Source organism: Tachysurus vachellii, chromosome 9, assembly GCF_030014155.1.
Source record: "Tachysurus vachellii isolate PV-2020 chromosome 9, HZAU_Pvac_v1, whole genome shotgun sequence".
NCBI lineage: Eukaryota > Metazoa > Chordata > Actinopteri > Siluriformes > Bagridae > Tachysurus > Tachysurus vachellii.
Window position 1 is genome coordinate 4,577,674 of NC_083468.1, and position 18,717 is coordinate 4,596,390.

Here is an 18,717-nt window from a genome sequence, read left to right on the forward strand (position 1 = left end):
AGGAACAAGCTTGTTTAACATTGAGGCGCTTCAGTAAGAATATGCCTGTGTAAGACACTCTAGAGGGAAAGGTCGCTCTACGACTGACAATTGTTTATAGTGTTTGCTATGTTTGCACTTATTCCAGACATATGCTTGAGAGAATCTGGACATTTCTGTGCTTCAGGATATGAAGCGACGCCATGTGAGCTGTCTATCTTTGTCACATTACTTCATCTTCATGCCATTTCTGTTTCTCTTCCTTTTCTGGCTGGGATACGAGAATCTGGAAAGAACAGTAACACACTTATGAACAGTACTTGTACTTGACAGCCTTTGCATAATCATATTAATCCTTATTTGCTGTGAGCAGATGTTGTACCATGTGACCACACACACACAGCATATAAAATTCAATGTGAAGGTACAGAAGGAATAAAAGAACAAACATCAGCAATGTAAGGCATGAACAAATTGTGAAATGAACCAAATGCTGACTTGTAGCCACAAGTTGTAGACAAAAATGTCCAGTTTGAAATTAATATTTAATATCATGTAGTGATAAAGATTCCTGTTACTAAACAGTTCATAAGTTCATGATTAAAATGCAAGGATGGATGGATGAATGGATGGATAGGAAGGAAGGAAGGAAGGAAGGAAGGAAGGAAAGTTGGAAAGAAGGAATGAAAGATGGAAAGAAGGAATGAAAGACGGAAAGAAGGAATGAAAGATGGCAGGAAAGAAGGCAGAAAAGTAGAAAGGTAAGAAGGCAGGAAAGAAGGAAGGAAGGAAGGAAAGAAGGAAGGAAGGAATGAAAGAAGGCAGGAAAGTAGGAAGGTAAGACGGAAAGAAGGAATGAAAGACGGAAAGAAGGAAGGAAGGTGGGTTAGAAAGAAGGAATGAAAGATGGAAAGAAGGAATGAAAGACGGAAAGAAGGAATGAAAGACGGAAAGAAGGAATGAAAGACGGAAAGAAGGAATGAAAGACGGAAAGAAGGAATGAAAGACGGAAAGAAGGAATGAAAGATGGAAAGAAGAATGAAAGACGGAAAGAAGGAATGAAAGACGGAAAGAATGAATGACAGACGGAAAGAATGAATGAAAGACGGCAGATAAGAAGGCAGAAAAGTAGAAAGGAAGGAAGGAAGGAAGGAATGAAAGAAGGCAGAAAAGTAGAAAGGTAAGAAGGCAGGAAAGAAGGAAGGAAGGTAGGTTGGAAAGAAGGAATGAAAGACGGAAAGAAGGAATGAAAGACGGAATGAAGGAAGGAAGGAAGCAAGGAAGGAAAGACGGAAGGAAGGAATGAAATACGGAAGGAAGGAATGAAAGAAGGCAGGAAAGAAGGCAGAAAAGTAGGAAGGTAAGAAGGCAGGAAAGAAGTCAGGAAGGTAGGAAGGAAGGAAGGAAGGAAGGAAGGAAGGAAAGACTGAAGGAAGGAATGAAATACGGAAGGAAGGAATGAAAGAAGGCAGGAAAGAAGGAAGGTAAGAAGCCAGGAAAGAAGGAAGGAAATACCGAAGGAAGAAAGGAAAGACGGAAGGACAGGCACAGACGGACAGACAGACAGAATTAGCCCTGTCTGGAATTGATTAATTCTTGATTATTTCCTGGGGTAATTTCCTGTTTTCCCCGGTGCTTTGCTGTGATTTTATTTCCAGTCATCATCCATGTCAGTGTCTCTCTCAGGCTTCCTGTTGTTTTTCACCAAACAGTTGATCATTTTAGTCTCGTCCGGATGCACGTCTTTGATTTTCTTTCTACTCACGTTTGAAAAACACTTTGACACTTTGCCGCCGCTTGCTGTACTCCGTCTCATAGTGTGTGCATCAGTGACCCTCCTCAACATATTACACACTTCCTGTCTCACCACAGAAAAATGGATTCTTCTCATATAATTGTGATTTTTCTCCATTTGTCCCTGAAAGAAGAGCCAGTGTTTCTTCTCTACTCCAGCGCCTCTCGTACCGCAACAGCATGCGACACAACCATCACCATTGGCAGAAAATGTGCTCATTTTATTGCTGTCCAGATGTAAGAGTTTTACCACTGAAAAGAAATTTGTTAATGTTATGAAGTATTTATTAACACACCTCCCACCCCCCAGATTTTCTTCCACGTGCGGTTCTTGAGAAAGACCGACTTGACTTGAAAATCATTTATTCAGACTTTAATATCCCTTGACTTTGAAAGGACACACTGTTTATATGATTACAGTTTTCTATCTTAAAGCAGTTATTTTTACTCAGGATTTCAAATTACAAAAAGATGAAAAGATTAAAAATTCAGCTCGGTTATTTGTTAAATGAAAGATGAGGAAACAAAAACAACAAATATGCTCTTTGTTAGGTATAAATTAGATATAAGAAAAGAGAGAGAATAAAATCTTGATTCTGGTTTCGACAAAGATTGTTTCTTAATTTTTCTGGGAATTGATGCACAGCAATGTTTTTAAAAAGCAGAGACATCTTACTTTTTGATTGCTCCAAATGTGCACGCACACAACACACACACACACCCACACACACACACACACACACACACACAGTGTTGCTCATACAAAGTTGGAAAACTTGACTGCATCAGATGCCAGATTTCTTACATGTCTTGTAAAGTGTTGTAGGATGCTTGAGGTAGTGTGTTTGTGTGTGAGAGTGCGTGCATGTGTGTGTGCGTGCATGTGTGTGTGTGTATGAGTGGGAGGCACATTGGCACCACAGAAGTTGGCACTGGGTCTGTCTGGCTGCTGGGAGAACTGGACACTGTATCTGTCTCAGCTGGAAGATGGAGATAAAGCAAGAGACTGCCACACGCACACAGACACACACACACAGACACACACACACAGTCACACAGTTTCCTTACATATTCTGGGAAGATTCCTTCTATCTGCATCTAGATTACTCTGTGGTAAATTACACACACACAGCTTGTGAATTCCTTTTGCAGCTGTTGGGTTTTTACTCACTCTTGCATATGTCTTCATAAATGTGTGTGTGTGTGTGTGCGTGTGCGCGTTCACTTTCTAAAGCAAGTTTCCCACACACACCCATACTTACACATGGTCTGGTGGTTAGCATCAGTGAATTTACCTCATTTCTCCCTGTCTTGCTGAGTATAGACCTATGTTTACTGAGAAGAACACACACACACATACACACACATACACATACTCTCACCACAGTGAGTTCAATGAATCTTATAATAGTGTACAGAGAGAGAGAGAGAGACAGCCTTCATTTAGTAAGGAAAAGGAAAACCATGTACAGTCATACTGAAGTTACTTATATAGCTTGTTGTGTAACTGCCTACTTTATCAGTTAGTCTGTAAATTAGCTATTTTATGTCATGGTTATCTTGTCGCTTGATAAGTTACTCCAAGCTAAACATGACTTAAAATAATTAACTGCTAGAGTACTGTGTTGAGAACAGAGATAGCGACACTACAAGCTACTAAAAAAAAAATAGATGTTGGAGCAGTGTTGATCAGCCACAGGGATAACTGGACACTGTGTCTTTCAGCTGGAGGATAGAGATAAAGCAGAATAACACCTAAACCAGAAAGACACACACATACACAGATGCTCGTATGTACAATGTGACAAAGACACACAAGAGAAACTAAAGATATACAAACACACTATCATCAAGATTTTTTTTTGGGGGGGGGCTAAACTGAAGTTTAATATTTAGTATATGATAACTAGCAGCAATTTTACACACACACACTCTCACACACACACACATTTGGATCATTTGGGATTTGTGAGATATATGTGTGTATATATTTGTCTTTCCAGAATGATCCGATGAAGTCGTCGACCCTTTCTGACACTCGTCAGATACAGTTGAATTTTAGTTTAATTGTCGTGCCCTTTAAAGCTATCATCAGAAAGTGTATTTGCATCAATCTGGATGCAATTAACTCATGAGAAATCATGAGGAAGAAGGTTTGAGTTTTGAGTCCAGATAGTGGGATTAGAAATCATTGTAGAATACAGTACACAGATCAGGCAGGTTCGAAGCATGAGCGAAAGAAGGCAGCAAGCAGCAGATTTATTAACAATGGTTTTAAATCATCTTGCGATACAAGCATCCAAGAACGACTGGCATCGTCATCTAATAGCCTTTGATTCCACACGCTTCTGGAGTGGAATGCTATTTAATGGAATAATGTGACCAAATATGAGATGCATAATTGTGTCTGTAACTCAGAAATGGCCCCTTAGCAGAGAGAGAGAGAGAGAGAGAGAGAGAGAGAAGGCCAGGTTATCAAGCGTTTGTCCATTCCCATCAATCGGTGCATCGGCCCATTAATACTGATGTCACTTTGACGGACTTGCCTCATTCTGCCACCCGACACTCTCCCGAGGACCAGAGGAGAGGGAAAATCAAGAGCACAAAGTATACGCATCAGTTTTTTTACACAGACAAACACACACACAGACACACACACATGTTCTGTGAAGCGGATCGGCGCTATGTGAAGCTATGGGTCAGAGAGCTGACACGCAGAGAGGGAAACACAACAGTGGCTCAGCTCTGCCTCTTACAGATAACACACACAGACGCTCTCTCTCTCTCTTTCTCTCTCTCTCTCTCACACACACACACACACACACAATCCTGCCCAAGCTTTGATGCTCACAAATGACCACCGGCAGAGAGTCTGATAATGAAGAGGATTTTATTACAGACTGGAATAGATGCCATTTATAGCTCAGTCCATAACTAATTGGACAGTGACACATAGCTGCTGATTTGCTCTCATACATCGTTAAAGCGGCACCATTCTGCCTTAATTTGCTTGTCCGTACATCCATATTGGATGAGCGTGTTTACAGCAAAATGAGAGACATGTTCAGTTCTGGAGGGTAAATAGGCTGATGTGGTTGTTGTAATTGTGTAGTTTTGCTTCAGTATATTCGAGAGTTGACATTTTCTGAATGTCTGCTTAGACTTTATTATTACTGTATTTGTTATATGAGGCATGCTGGACACTGTGGAGCTATCGGAAATCCTAACATTTATGCATTCATTCTTCTTCAGTATGTATCCTGGACAGCGTGATGGTGGACCCAGTGAACATTTATTAATGTTGTTGTATTTGATACGCTCGTATTTCAGTCGTTGTACAGAGAAAGACGGCATGTGAGTTTTTTATCATTACACATCATCATTGCTTTTAAGAATCACTTTGCAGAAGAGCTGACAGCTGCAGGTTCTCTGCACTCACTCCGTCGATCAAAGTCAGAGATGTAGTCGAAAGCGCACATCTCGGCTGTTACCTCCAACCGACAACGCTGCTTTAAGTTGATGCCCACAGGCGCACTGAACCCGGCGTGATCTTTTCGGGAGCATTCATGTCTTCCACTTATTTAATACATACTGAATAATGTACATGCATTCTTCTATTAGAAAGATACAAAAAGGTTTACTTTGTGTCAGTGAGAGAGGATTTTAAGTGACAAAATAACGGAAGATCAAGCATGAAAATTGTAGTGTTTCTAGATCACTATTGTGCCAAGCAAAAATGCTTGCTTTATTTATTTATTTATTTATATTTATTTATTTTAATTAGCCGCTCAGTGCGCTTTCACAGTCCGACATAAAGGCCAGTTTAATTAATGTGATGGCGTGCTGGATGTGGTGCTCCTGTGGTCCGGTAAGGGCTTAAAAGTCTCCTAAATTAATGAATCTACCATTTTACAATAATTAGCAGCTGGTAAAAAAAAATATCCTGCGAACCCATCCAAGAACCTATGTGGTAATTGTACACCTACAGACAGACCTGTATGTTGGACTGAATATAGGAATATAAATCTGTTTTTCAGACAGGAAGCAAACTGCAACATCATCTTATTCCTGTCAGACCTTAAGCATCTTTTTGCTGTCAGCGGGAATCACAAAATCTTTTGACTGCTCTTGAACATGACAATGAGATAATAATTATGAATATAAACCCATAGCACAGCTACGGTTGAGCTCCAGAAATAGCTTTGAAAAGCCTTTTTTTTTGGCATAGAGGGGAAAACTGGGGATTGTCTTTTTTATTATTTTACAGCGGCATAAACCTAATCACGGTTAATCCGGTCTTGACCGAGTGCGGATCCGTCTATAGAGGAGGAATGGAGTGAACCCATCCAAGCGCTTAATATCAGCAAATCCTCTCCAGGCCGTCAGGGGCAGGCAGCGAGTGCTGGGCTGCACGAGACGATACGTTTGAGTTCCTTCTCTCTGAAGAAAGTGATTTGAAGGGAGAAAGGATTTGGTGATGGATTTAGAGGTGAAAAAGGTGAAAAGGCGTGGAGTCGAGTTCTTGCCAGACCATGTCACAAGCTTGGGTATTTGGTTTTAAATCCTTTTCTAACTTAAGGCCATGCTTTTTTTTTTTCTCACATATCATCACCATCTTTCTGAAGGTTGTATATAATGATTTAATTGTGTATTTTGCCTGGATTCTGTGTGAATTCTTGGGTGAAACAATTTTGTGTTAAAATGTTTAAAATAGGATTTGCCGTCTTTGTGACATTTGAATGAAGGATATAAAGATTTGGCTTTGTACAGGCTCCAAGGAATTTCAGTGAAATAGACTTCCATTGCGTTATCATCGTAGCTTCTTTCACAACTAAAACACCAACCTGTAATACAGAGGATTTGTAGCTAAATGTACACTTGTCTTTTTCCCTATAAACTATTTTATTCCACCTTCTGCATTGCTGCCCTTTTATGTAAAATTTAAATAAGAACATAAACTAATTAAGTTGAATAGATACACAAACACGAAACATAACACATTATATTAAGAGATTCAGAGTTAAGGTCAGGGTTAGAATTAGACACAGTCTAGTATTCCAGATGAATAGCAGACCACCCATTTACTGTATCTCCGTTCTCCTCACGTCTAGAGAGAAAAGGGTGAATCTGTGTGTGTGTGTGTGTGTGTGTGTGTGTGTGTGTGTTTTCTATGTGACCCCTGCTCGGCTGCAGACGTGAGGTTAAAAGTCGCATGCTTCCAGTGCAGGTGTGACAGGTTGCAGTTCTGCTGTGACCCTGTAATTTCTAGAACGTGCCATGCCAGAAATGCACGCCTGTTCCACCAGAAACAACAGAGCGAGTCTGAACTTGCAGATGAGGAAAAAGAAGGATTGTAAAAATGGAAGGGAATTTGGTGGTGCGTGACAGGATGCAGGGCTGCGTGTTTGAGTTATGTTCTCAGTGACACACCGTTCTGGTATTATGTTTCTGATGAGAAGTCGCTCGATGGGGGTTCAGTCCTACATTGCAGATTATTAACATTGCTCTACCCATTCTAGCAATTTTGAACAATTGAATTAAATTCTACAGCATGTTTGGCTTTTTGTGAATTCCAAGAAACTACTAAAATATCCTTTAAAAACGATTCTTCTTTTACTGTCATTAGGCAAGATTCATGAATATACATAAATATACATAAATATCCAAGAATATGTAAATTTAAAATATCCTGCCATCCTGTCTCATCTGTGCTAGCTAACTGAGTTATCCACTAGTGAGCTAGCTAACTAACAACATAGCTCACTCTTGTTACAGGTAGAAATCAGGAGCATTTTATTATTTTGATCTCATTTTGCATTACCATATTTTTTAGCAGTACCTAAAATGACAAAATCACATAACAGCTAAGATTTTGTTCAGCACCTACATTAGCTTAGCTAACCTATCTAGCCAGCAAAAAAAACTGCATGTAAACCAGCTCATATGTGTTAGAGGTTGTTGAGTATTATTCAGGTAACCAAGTAATCTTAATTTATCAGATTGTGAGTGAATTATAAAGTATTTATAATTATAAAGTATTTTAACAAACTGTCCGTTAACCTTAGCTAAGCTAGCTAGAAATTTAACCATCCACCTTAGCAAAGTGTTAGCAACATAGCTCACTCTTAGCATAGCTTGCTCTAGCCATATCTGACAAAATATCACATAACATCTAAGATTTTGTTCAGCAGTTAGATTAGCTTAGCTAACCTAGCTAGCCAGCAAATCAACTAGTTCAGAGGTAAACATGAATGGGATTTTAGTGTACAGTGATACCTCGAGATACGAGTGCTTTGACATTTGACAATTTTCTGAGATATGAGCTGTGATTCGACCATGGCTTGAGATACGAGCAAATTTTTGAGATACGAGCAAATCTTTGAGATACGAGCATCAGTGTAAAGTAGCATTCAGTGCAAAAGTAGCATTTCAGTGTAAAGTAGCATTAAGAGTGCGAGTAAGTGAACGAAAGTGAAAGTGTAACTCCTCCTAACTCCTCCTCCTGTTTACTCCTCCCTCAACCTCCGTGCGCATCTTCCGTAAAGTAAAACCAGTTTATTTTTTTAACATTCTCTTTTATTACCGTATGTTTTTATACAATATTTGTCATTTATAAATACAGGTACTGTACATTTTTCATATTAAAAACACATAAACAAAACAACTGGAGTGGAATTTTTCGAGCTGGAACGGATTAATGGGATTTCAATTCATTTAAATGGGGAAAATTGCTTTGAGATACGAGCAATTTGAGATACGAGCAATTTGAGATACGAGCAAAGTCATGGAACGAATTAAACTCGTTTTTGTTTTTCAGTCTTTTATTATTGTATATAGCTCATCTACTTGACTGGCTAATTGCTAAAAAAAAAAAAAAACTAGCATGCATTTGTCACCAGAAAACATTATTTAGCAATTTTAAACAGTAGCCATACCTGTAATACTGTATATACCATAATAAACATTACTTTATTTATGTCTAACATAAGCTACGTTAGTTAGCTATGTTAACATGCTAATTGTGTTGCGTAAAGGTTTCCAGATACTGCAACAGTTTATTTATCAGATATGATGATCTCTGTGACTGTGAAATGGAAAATTGGAAAGCAGGTTTGACTGGATTACAAATTTGTTTTGACACAATCAGCTTTCCAAGAGCCATTAACACATCGTAGCTTCTGTTAAAGCTGGCCAAATCCTATTAGACAAATCTTTGCAGAGATTCAGCTCCTGTTGAGATATATTCTTCTCTTGCTCATTCTTTTCATCCATCTCACTTTCTTTATTAGTGTAGGGTGTTCAGTGTTGTAGCGTCTTGTGTATATTGGCATTATACAGATGTTATATCTCGATTCTTTCAGTCTGTCTCACACACACACACACACACACACACTCCGTTAGCACCCTGAGGAAGATGCTTATCCCACCGTGATCTTATATCGTGTGAACTGATAAAAGGGAGCTCTAAAGGCGAGAGGCACTGCCAGACGTTAGCTTATTTAAAGATCTCTCATCTTCTCCTCCCTCACCTCCTTCGCCTGCTAGCTCCATTACTCTCTGCACTTTTCTCATTTTTCCGCAAGAGCTCCCCTGGGCTGAGAGGCAATTATGCAGTTGTATGGTGTGATATTTCATTTCTGAAGCGCTTCGCTGCATTACGGCATGCTGCGAATGCCGGCCCGCTAACGGCTCTGTGCCCCGGCAGAGGAACACAGAAAAGCATGCTAACAGCTTCATAGTGAGAGAAGGAGGACAAGTTTGGGTGTATCAAAGTGACACTACAGAGATTCACTAATCCTTCAGTTATTGCTCACGCAACACTCTGAATTGGTTTTGGTGCACCGCTCTTCACTAGCTTCCTGTAAACTGTGTAATCGCTTGTCATACTCTCCTGGGAAAAATTCTACTCTGTTGTATTTGACTTCTCCTTTGGCTCAGACAGAGTGCCTGGAGAACATATGCAACATGGAAATTGATCATTTTTTGTAATACGTTAAAAAATATGCCTTATAGAATATTCTTAGTTCTTTTTATTTTTGTGTTTATCCATAAAAATTCTTTCTCCACTCATTTATGCCTCATAAATATGGATGGATGGATAGATGGATGGATGGATGGATGGATGGATGGATAGATGGATAGATGGATAGATGGATAGATAGATAGATAGATAGATAGATAGATAGATAGATAGATGGATAGATGGATGGATGGATGGATATAGTGAGTGTGTGTTATATTGCTGTATCTTTGATATGTACATAAATATATTACTTTGGAATATTAATCTAGCTCCTTCCTCCATGGTCACATGATCGCAAGCCAATGCAATATAATGACACTTTGCATTAATAATTATGCTACGTTCTTGTTAATTTGAGGGATTTTTCCCACTAAAACAAGACTTAAACACATGATACCATCTGGTACTTTAATAATACGAATATACAGTATATAATCTTTTCAGTATATAAACTTTTCAAATGTATTGCTTTCTTTGTCTGCTTTAGGAATCCTTTTTTATGGGTATTAAGATTTGGAAATCATCCTCAATCCATCACCATAACTTTAAATTCAATAACCTATTGCAATAACCAAGTACTGACCCTAAACGTAGTTGTGCAAAACCTTGTGACCAACTATTTAATGTTGTACTTTCCTTCTTTCTTCTATTGTGCTTTTGCCTTTTCCAAAGTCATCCCTAAGGATAGTGGACAATGGTAGATGGAGGGTATTGTCTTGTTACATGAACATCATTACTCATAGGTGAATGTAATCAGTGACTGCCCACCGAGGCACATGCTACATGGCAACAGTGCCAGGGTATAAGATTTATTTCCACTGTAATGTTACACATTTCTATGCACTCATTCAAAAAGTCATCCAAGGCAATTTATTATCTATGGAAGATCTTTCGATTCCCATCTAATTGATCTCTTATCCATAGCCCAATGTTACCCACATTAGCAAAGCATGAATAACTTTTTGGTGACATTTTAGATTTCTGGCATTCAGTCCTTCTTATGTGAAAATTCAAAGTGCAGATTCAAAAGGTTGATGGAAATCACACTACAGATGGCTGCAGGGCTGAAGCACCCTATGGTGCATTTCACACAGATATTGTCGACGTGGATCTCAGTGGATGGGGCTGTAGGAGGTGTAGTATAACCATGGATTATGTTAAATAGACATTTTATTTAATTGGATAACATTACACTATTTCAGTAAACACCCTGACCAGCATTGTTTTAGGTTTCTCACCTGCATTTGGAGCTCTAATTCTGATGAAAAAGAGCATATAATTGTCTTTGGATATTGGCACAAGACAGCTGTAGGTTCCAGTTGGAACTACACGTCTCCCAACACAGCAGGCTTCACTATTAAACACAATTAACACACTAAGAGCTTGTTTTAGGGTACATTTACTGCTATATGTATAACCTAGTTCAGCCCTTAAGCTGAGAAAAGTGCATATCTTATGCATCTGTATGCAGCAAATGTGTAAAAAAGGCATTAAAATGGAACTGAAACCTGATTTAGTTGAAGACTGATGCTTCTTCTTGGTTTATGGTGTTAATAAGCTCATATTAACCTTGTTTGTTAATACTCAAGATAGTAATAATACAGTTATGGTACATGAATTAGTTTATTTCATGCCTAAAATTCAAGAATTACAGCACAAGGCACAACAGTTGTTAAGATTTAAGCTCACACCCTGTCAGTCACCAGGGCAGATCTTTAATCATCAAGCCACCACTTAACCGGTATTATAGCAGTCTATTACTCTCTGCCTCAGATGCTCTACCCACGGACCATCTGATGTATATTGTACACTTGGCTGGCCACAAATCCTGGAGCCTTGGCTGTCCACACTTGCTTGGTCATGTATTCATTAGTTTGATGGGAAAGCAAACTTTTGAACATACTGACAACAATGTGGCTGTTTGAGCACAATACAGTACCTAAAAAATAATTGAGAAAAAAACAAGTTTGTGAGGGTTCACAGCAAGCAATGTTTGGCATTAGGGGTTTTGTTGCAAGCCAGTCTTCTAGCTGTCATAAGACAGTCTTGTACTTTGCCATTAAGCATGGACAATACGTAGGCTAAAAAAATAACAGAAAATAGGCATTTGACCAGTAAAAAACAAACAAGAGGGTTCATCATTTATCAGTAACTAAATGCTTCAGAGCTGTGGAATAACATAATATAAAAGAGTTTTTGTCGATCCTTTGATTGTATCTTGATATAAAAGTGACTGCACAAGGATATATCGCCTGCAGGATTGCTTGTGGTTAGCTAAGTTTATCCGAAGCAAAGGTTGTGGCAGAACCGAGGATGAAACTACCACCACCATCTTTCCACCAAGCTATAGTAAATCCTGCAATTTACAGCCTGGAAGTCTGTTTGATCGTAACGTTATTTCAGCAAAACCAGCAGTTTGATCATTCACAATTTCAGGCCCACTGGTCTGTCTTGTACAAGTTGGTAGTTCTTGCCTCATAGAGTACAATTTTAGAAGTCTCAAAAATAATCAACACTACTCTGTCTTTCTCTTTACACAGAGATCCGAGGGAGTCGTTGTGTAAAGGAAGGGCCGGTTCGGCAGCTTCCTCTGTATGACACCCCGTACGAGCCTGCAGAGAACGGCGGGGATTCTGATCCCCTGGGTTCACGTGAGAGCAGGCTGCCTCAGGATGATGAGAGGCCGCCAGAGGAATATGATCAACCCTGGGAGTGGAAGAAGGAACGCATCTCAAAAGCCTTTGCAGGTATGAACCAGAGCAGGTGTTTTTAGCAGTGTATCCTATGTTGTTTCTGTAGCCAATGCTTGGTGTTTGGTGATTTGGTTCTGCGCTCAGGCATTCTGTGCTGCTGCTGTGTGTGTGTGTGTGTGTGTGTGTGTGCGCGCTCTGGTTAGCACTGAATGTATTGCCAGTTGGTGTTGTACTGATGGCATACTAGCGCTTAAGGAGTGGGGAGCTTCTTTCCTTGAGGGCTGATGATCCTAAAGCCATTGATGTATTTTAACATTTAATGGAATGGTTTTAATAGAGAGTAAGCGGTCTTCGGTTGAGGTAGCAGACAATTTAAAGGTAATTCCACAACAAATCTTAGAGTGAAGCCCTCTGGCAATGGGATTCTCCATCTCTGCTCTATGGCGATGGCAAGTGGCTTAGCAGATTTTCTTAAAAATCCAGTCTTTGGGTTTTATCTCAATCTTTAATGCTGAACATTTCTTTTTCCGTTTCTCATTCTTCTCCACTAGAGTTTTTTTTTTACCTTCTTTGATTGGGGTTGTCAAGCAAAGGAAACTTTCCATCTTTCACTCTTACAGGTTCTCCTGATGGAATGAATGTGTTTCTGTTGGACTGAATGTTAGAAATGTATGGCTAAGTTGGCCATAACTAAACAGGGCTGTTCAAGGATAAGAGGAATTTGTGTTAACTCTTTAGCAAGAGGATTATATTTACTGTAAAATAACCTATTTATAGTATTTGAAAGGTATTTTCCTTTCTTTTCTTGTTTTCTGGAATAGCTCTGCTTTGTTATGACTGCATTAGCAGTAAAGAAGCAGGCAGAGGATCTGCTCGGAGAAGAGTCAACACCTCCAAATCGCTCACAGGTACCCATGGAGAAGGGCTGCTATTTTTCTTCCACTAATGTTTCTCTTTCTTTTTTCTATAGTTTTTAATTTAAATGTGTGTCTGCTTGGGTGACCACAACGGCCTCAGAGGTAACTGTAGCTCAGTGATTAAGGTTTTGTGCTAGTGGCTGGTGTATTCAAATCCCAACACTACAACAGAACCGTTTTCGTGTACTTAAGCAACACAATTAACTGAATTGGACTCACTTTAGGTTAAAAAATATGTTTGGCAAAAGTAAAAAGCTTCTTTGCATAAAGTACCTAGCAAATGTCTTACATTCACATAGTGTCAACAATAAAAAAAATTACCCAGATGTCTTCATTTCTCCCATAATTGTCACTTCCTTTTTTTTTCATATTTCAGACAGAGTTAGTGCTATTTGCAGATTAGCATGCAAATTAGCCCAGCTTCTCGGCACACTTTGATAATTAATTTCCTTTCATCAGGATTACGAATTAATTCTTTCCTTTGAAGAGGAGACAAGAATTTGCCGTCCCTCCGGAGCATGATATTTTCCACTTGTCTTTGTCCTCTGTTCTTTTTATGTTCCATTTCCCTCGCTCTAACATAGCTCAGTTTGACAGAAGAGATGCCTGTCAGGAAGCAGAGATATCGTCTCTCTCTCTCTCTCTCTCTCTCTCGCTCTCTCTCGCTCAGAAGCATAAAACCTCGCTTTGATCCTGTTTGCTCACAGACAGTGTCTTCAAATGGGTTCAAGGCAAATTCTCAGGAACAACAGCAATATGCTGAAATATAAAGTTGTGTCATTCTGTAACCAGGCGCCACCCTTTGAGACACGATCCTTCTCCCAAGAAGGGTCAAGACGTCAACCAATGGTCTAATATGAACAGCATTTAGAGACTTCTTTAAATAACTTGAGTGATGCTTAGTTTATTGGATTTGTTTTTAGTAGACTTTTAGGAGAGGTTCAAGAAGACAACTGTTCCCCTGAAAGAAAGCTTTTGTGTTTCTATTCAATTTTATTTCCATGTAAAAATATGCAGCTGATTTCCCATGGTCCTCTATTCTTTATATTACAATGCGCCTTATTTCCATTCCTTCAATCCGTTTCGGATTGAAGTGTCAAACGGAAAAATATGTGGAAATAATATAGATGGATGCACATAGACTTAAAATAAAAAACGAAGCTTGGAAAGGAGCCAAAGAAATTTAAGTTGGGAAAGTTGTGTATGCTTATCAGAGCCAGGCATTAAAGTAATTACTGAGCAGTGCGTTATTAAAAACATGTCCTGTTAAACTTCATTAATCTTCATTGAGTCTAGTGGTGGAGAACTAATTGGTAACTCTTGGCTTGGTTTTCTGCCTCAGAATCGTTGTGTTGTACCGTGTTGTGTGTCTCATGTCTCACATTCAGTGCTTTTTCTACCTGCAGAATCCTCGGCGGGACGCATATTTGTGCTCGTGCTGGGACTCTGTGGGATTGTGTACACTTAATAACTTATCTTTGAAACCTCTTATTGCACTACACACACACATACTTAACCTTCAATCATGTACACACAGCATGTGCTGCTGGGAAGATTTGAGACTATTTGTGCATGCGCGTGTGTGTTTTCCCACACTGACTAGATATTAGTATGTGCACATCACCAGATAAACTTTGTTTGGAAAATTTAGAAATGCAGACTTCAGTAGATGGTGTAATGGTGCAAATCTAGCATTTGACTAATCCCCAGTAAAAAAAAAAAATCTGTCAACTATTTCCTCAGGAGTTCAGGGATTAACTGAAGATATTTGATGGTGTTAAAATTCCATGGTATTCCATAGTGACCTTGCTCCATTGGCAGAATCCGTTTCTACTAAAATTAGCGTCAAATGAATAATAATAATTTCAGTACTTCTTTATCTCATTATAGTGTATCTAGAGGTGTCAGCGTCTATGCTGTAGGGTTTACCAAACAACTGATCAGTTGTGTTGAGCAAAATGGCCAGCAGTTTGGAGTTTTTGTCACGACTTAGCACCCATCATTGATAACCAATTGTGTGAAAGACGCAAAAGAGACGCAAAAGACGTTAAAGAATTGTGAAGCTCAATATCAAGCAATCAGCTAATCTATGTACATGTATCTCTGTATCTCATTTACTACTGTACAGTTTCCTTTTCCTATTTCCTTGTTTGCACCTCTGTGCCTATGCTGAAAGGCTAGTAGGGATGAGATGATAGACTTTCTTCTTTAAACGGTGGCACAAACCTGGCACCCAAGGAATTTCTCCTTGTTGTTATTTGGTGATAACCTTGCTAATAGCCTTCTATCATCTTTCTGAGGATAGTGTTGATCTCTCAGGCTTTATACTACAGTGACTTAAGACAGCTTATCTTCCCATGCACACTTTGACAGCTCTAATGCTGGCTTGTCCATCCAAATGAATATCAACAAAACCAAGAAATTCACTCATACAGTACACAGACATGTTCAGATATATAGCTAATACGGTTGTGTTTATTGGTGCTGCTGCTTTGTGATAGAACAGCAGAAAAAAATGTTGAAAGAATGACAAATGTTGAAAGATTTCTCTATGATAATGAAGCATTATGCAGCACTATACAGTACATCCAGGTTGTTTAACCTGGTATGAAATAAGTAGGCATCTTTTTTTCATAAAGGATTAGATCAATTGAAAAAAAAAAAAATGGAAGCAAATCAGCACAATTCAACGGGATTAGTTTTACATGTGGAGGGATTGTCTTCATAAGGCGTTATGACGACTTCTTATATGATGCCTTCTGATGAAAACTTCTATAAACCTGCAAAAACCTCTGTAAGGTTTATACATACATATGTACATAAGCTGCCATAACAATGTCAGCTTGACATAACACATATGTCATCCAATATAGGACCTTATTGTTGAGGTTCAAACATTCAAATGTCAGCGGAGATCATTTCGACTTGCGTCAAACATCAAATCCTTAAAACCATGAACTTTAATTCAGAAAAAAACTATATACCTACTGTAAATGTTTTCATTTAACAAAACCTCTTATAAGCAGAATTACAAATGTCACTTTTTATGTCAACTGAACAAATACTCAGCCGTTTAAGTGAACACAATCTTGTTACTTACAGTACATCAGAGCAGTCTTTATGCTTGCAAGTGCCTACACAAATATGACATTATACTATAACTGGTTATAAAGGTTTATATCAGTTTTCATGTAGGGACCTATGTAGGTACCCTTCAATCAATTCTCATAGTTAGTGTTAGTGTAATGTACATGATAGGACTGATTTATGAATGTTAATGTATGTCTAATATTCCCAATTCCCTACATGCTACAAGTTCCGTAAAAACCCTTGCTATAAAATAGACTAGATTAGTTAATAGTTTGTGGCAAAATATAATACAGTTTCATCTTTATTTTGTTTTTCCAAAATTATTTTTTTTTTTTTTTTTTTTTTTTTTTTTTGTTTTAAACTCAAAAATGTTTGTTGCTTGAGACTTGTTTGATAATTATACGAATTTCATTAATGACAATAAAGATACAGATTGCTCATCAGACCATTGAGGGGAAATGAAAAATCTATGAGTTCTTGAAATCTTTCTCTAGCTCTATAGATCCTCTTTGGTACGATGATGAGCCGCTTTCAGATGAATAATTTTGCATACATGTTTATGATCGGCTGATTTAAGCCACAACCAAGGATCTGTAACAGAAGATGGTTTGTGTTTTTAAAACTACACTTTCTGAACCACATTAGAGCTGAAATTTTCAGTCAATTACTCGTATAAAATCTTGGCACGCACAACTAATCCAGCTCAAATATGGCTTATTTTCTCCATGTTAGGACTGCAATCAAGGATGAGGAACTGCTATCTATCTCTAACATGTCTGACTATTGCTTATACTTTTTTCTCCTTCATCCTACACAGAATAACAGCCGTGTTTTTTTTATTCACAGTTGCAAATAACACCCACATCAGGCTGCGCAATCTCAGCCAACCTTAAGTCTGTTGACATCAAGCTGTTTTTTTTTTTTTCTCTGTAAAGTTGTCAGTGTGTCTTAATTAAGGCTCTGTCAGGCATGGGTGAAGGTGTGAAATGGAGTTTGTTCCTCTGCCAACTGTGTCCTACTTCTGCTGTTCAAAAAAAAAAAAGAGGCTGAAATCAGGACACTGTGACTTGAATAGCATCCTCTAGTGAGTTTGGCCGCTAGAGAGTTTTGGGAACATGATGCAAGGTATACGCATGAAGTGTGTCCCAACTGGAAGCAGGCTAGAGATTGGTTCAAAGTAAGGACAGTGTGTCAGTGTGTGCCCGGGTAAAGCTAACTGATCCGCATGGTTTCGGTGCTTCAGGTGGTGAGCTCAGCCAAAGTTCAGCAGAGATATTCACAATGTGTGTAGCTACAGTTACATAATGTCTCTTTTATTATCTCTTTTATTATTACTGGATCTGTTTCTTAGTTTATGACTACACTGCATCGAATGCAAAATTGGTGAATGTGATTCCCAAAGCTCCTTTTATACACTGCTGTGTATTGTATTTTATATTTTCCCTGTACTAATAATATTGCTTAGTTTTTACCTCAAATATATTTAAAGAAAAAAGTATGAAATGTGGGGGCACGGTGGCTTAGTGGTTAGCACGTTCGCCTCACACCTCCAGGGTTGGGGGTTCGATTCCCGCCTCCACCTTGTGTGTGTGGAGTTTGCATGTTCTCCCCGTGCCTTGGGGGTTTCCTCTGGGTACTCCGGTTTCCTCCCCCGGTCCAAAGACATGCATGGTAGGTTGATTGGCATCTCTGGAAAATTGTCCGTAGTGTGTGATTGTGTGAGTGAATGAGAGTGTGTGTGTGCCCTGCGATGGGTTGGCACTCCGTCCAGGGTGTATCCTGCCTTGATGCCCGATGACGCCTGAGGCACAGGCTCCCCGTGACCCGAGGTAGTTCGGATAAGCGGTAGAAGATGAATGAATGATGTATGAAATGTATTTTCAGGTATGATTTGTTTTTATGTTCATTCTGAAATGCTTCAGCAGTATTCAGGGGCCTTTCAGATTTCGAATAATAACCGAAGCTGATGCATGGATGGATAAAATATGTGAGAAAAGGGTGATGGAAACATTCCTTGAATAAATGAAGACTAGCGAGGACTGTGTTTCCGTCCCAGCATGGAGCGCGGAGTTGCTTTCTCTTTAGAATATTTCCATTATAGGAGTTGATTGAGAAACATGGACTAGTCTGCACCAGTTTAAAATTGATTGAAGTCACAACAACAAAAATCATTCAGAAATGGAGTCATAATGTCCATGTTTTGTGATTGACTACAGATGCA

General features: G+C 38.9%; 1 protein-coding gene across 2 annotated transcripts in view; it reads left to right on the forward strand.

Moving 5' to 3' along the window:
• The window catches only part of zgc:158464 (uncharacterized protein LOC791139 homolog), a 124,748-nt gene that overhangs the window by 79,461 nt on the left and 26,570 nt on the right, over nucleotides 1-18,717 (forward strand). Inside the window, exons 3-4 of one of the 2 annotated variants that reach the window (XM_060877429.1) lie at nucleotides 12,337-12,543; nucleotides 13,311-13,397. In XM_060877429.1, the coding sequence (XP_060733412.1) occupies nucleotides 12,337-12,543; nucleotides 13,311-13,397 (294 nt within the window). The remainder of the gene's footprint in view (nucleotides 1-12,336; nucleotides 12,544-13,310; nucleotides 13,398-18,717) is intronic. The other variant, XM_060877430.1, reaches the window with a different exon arrangement.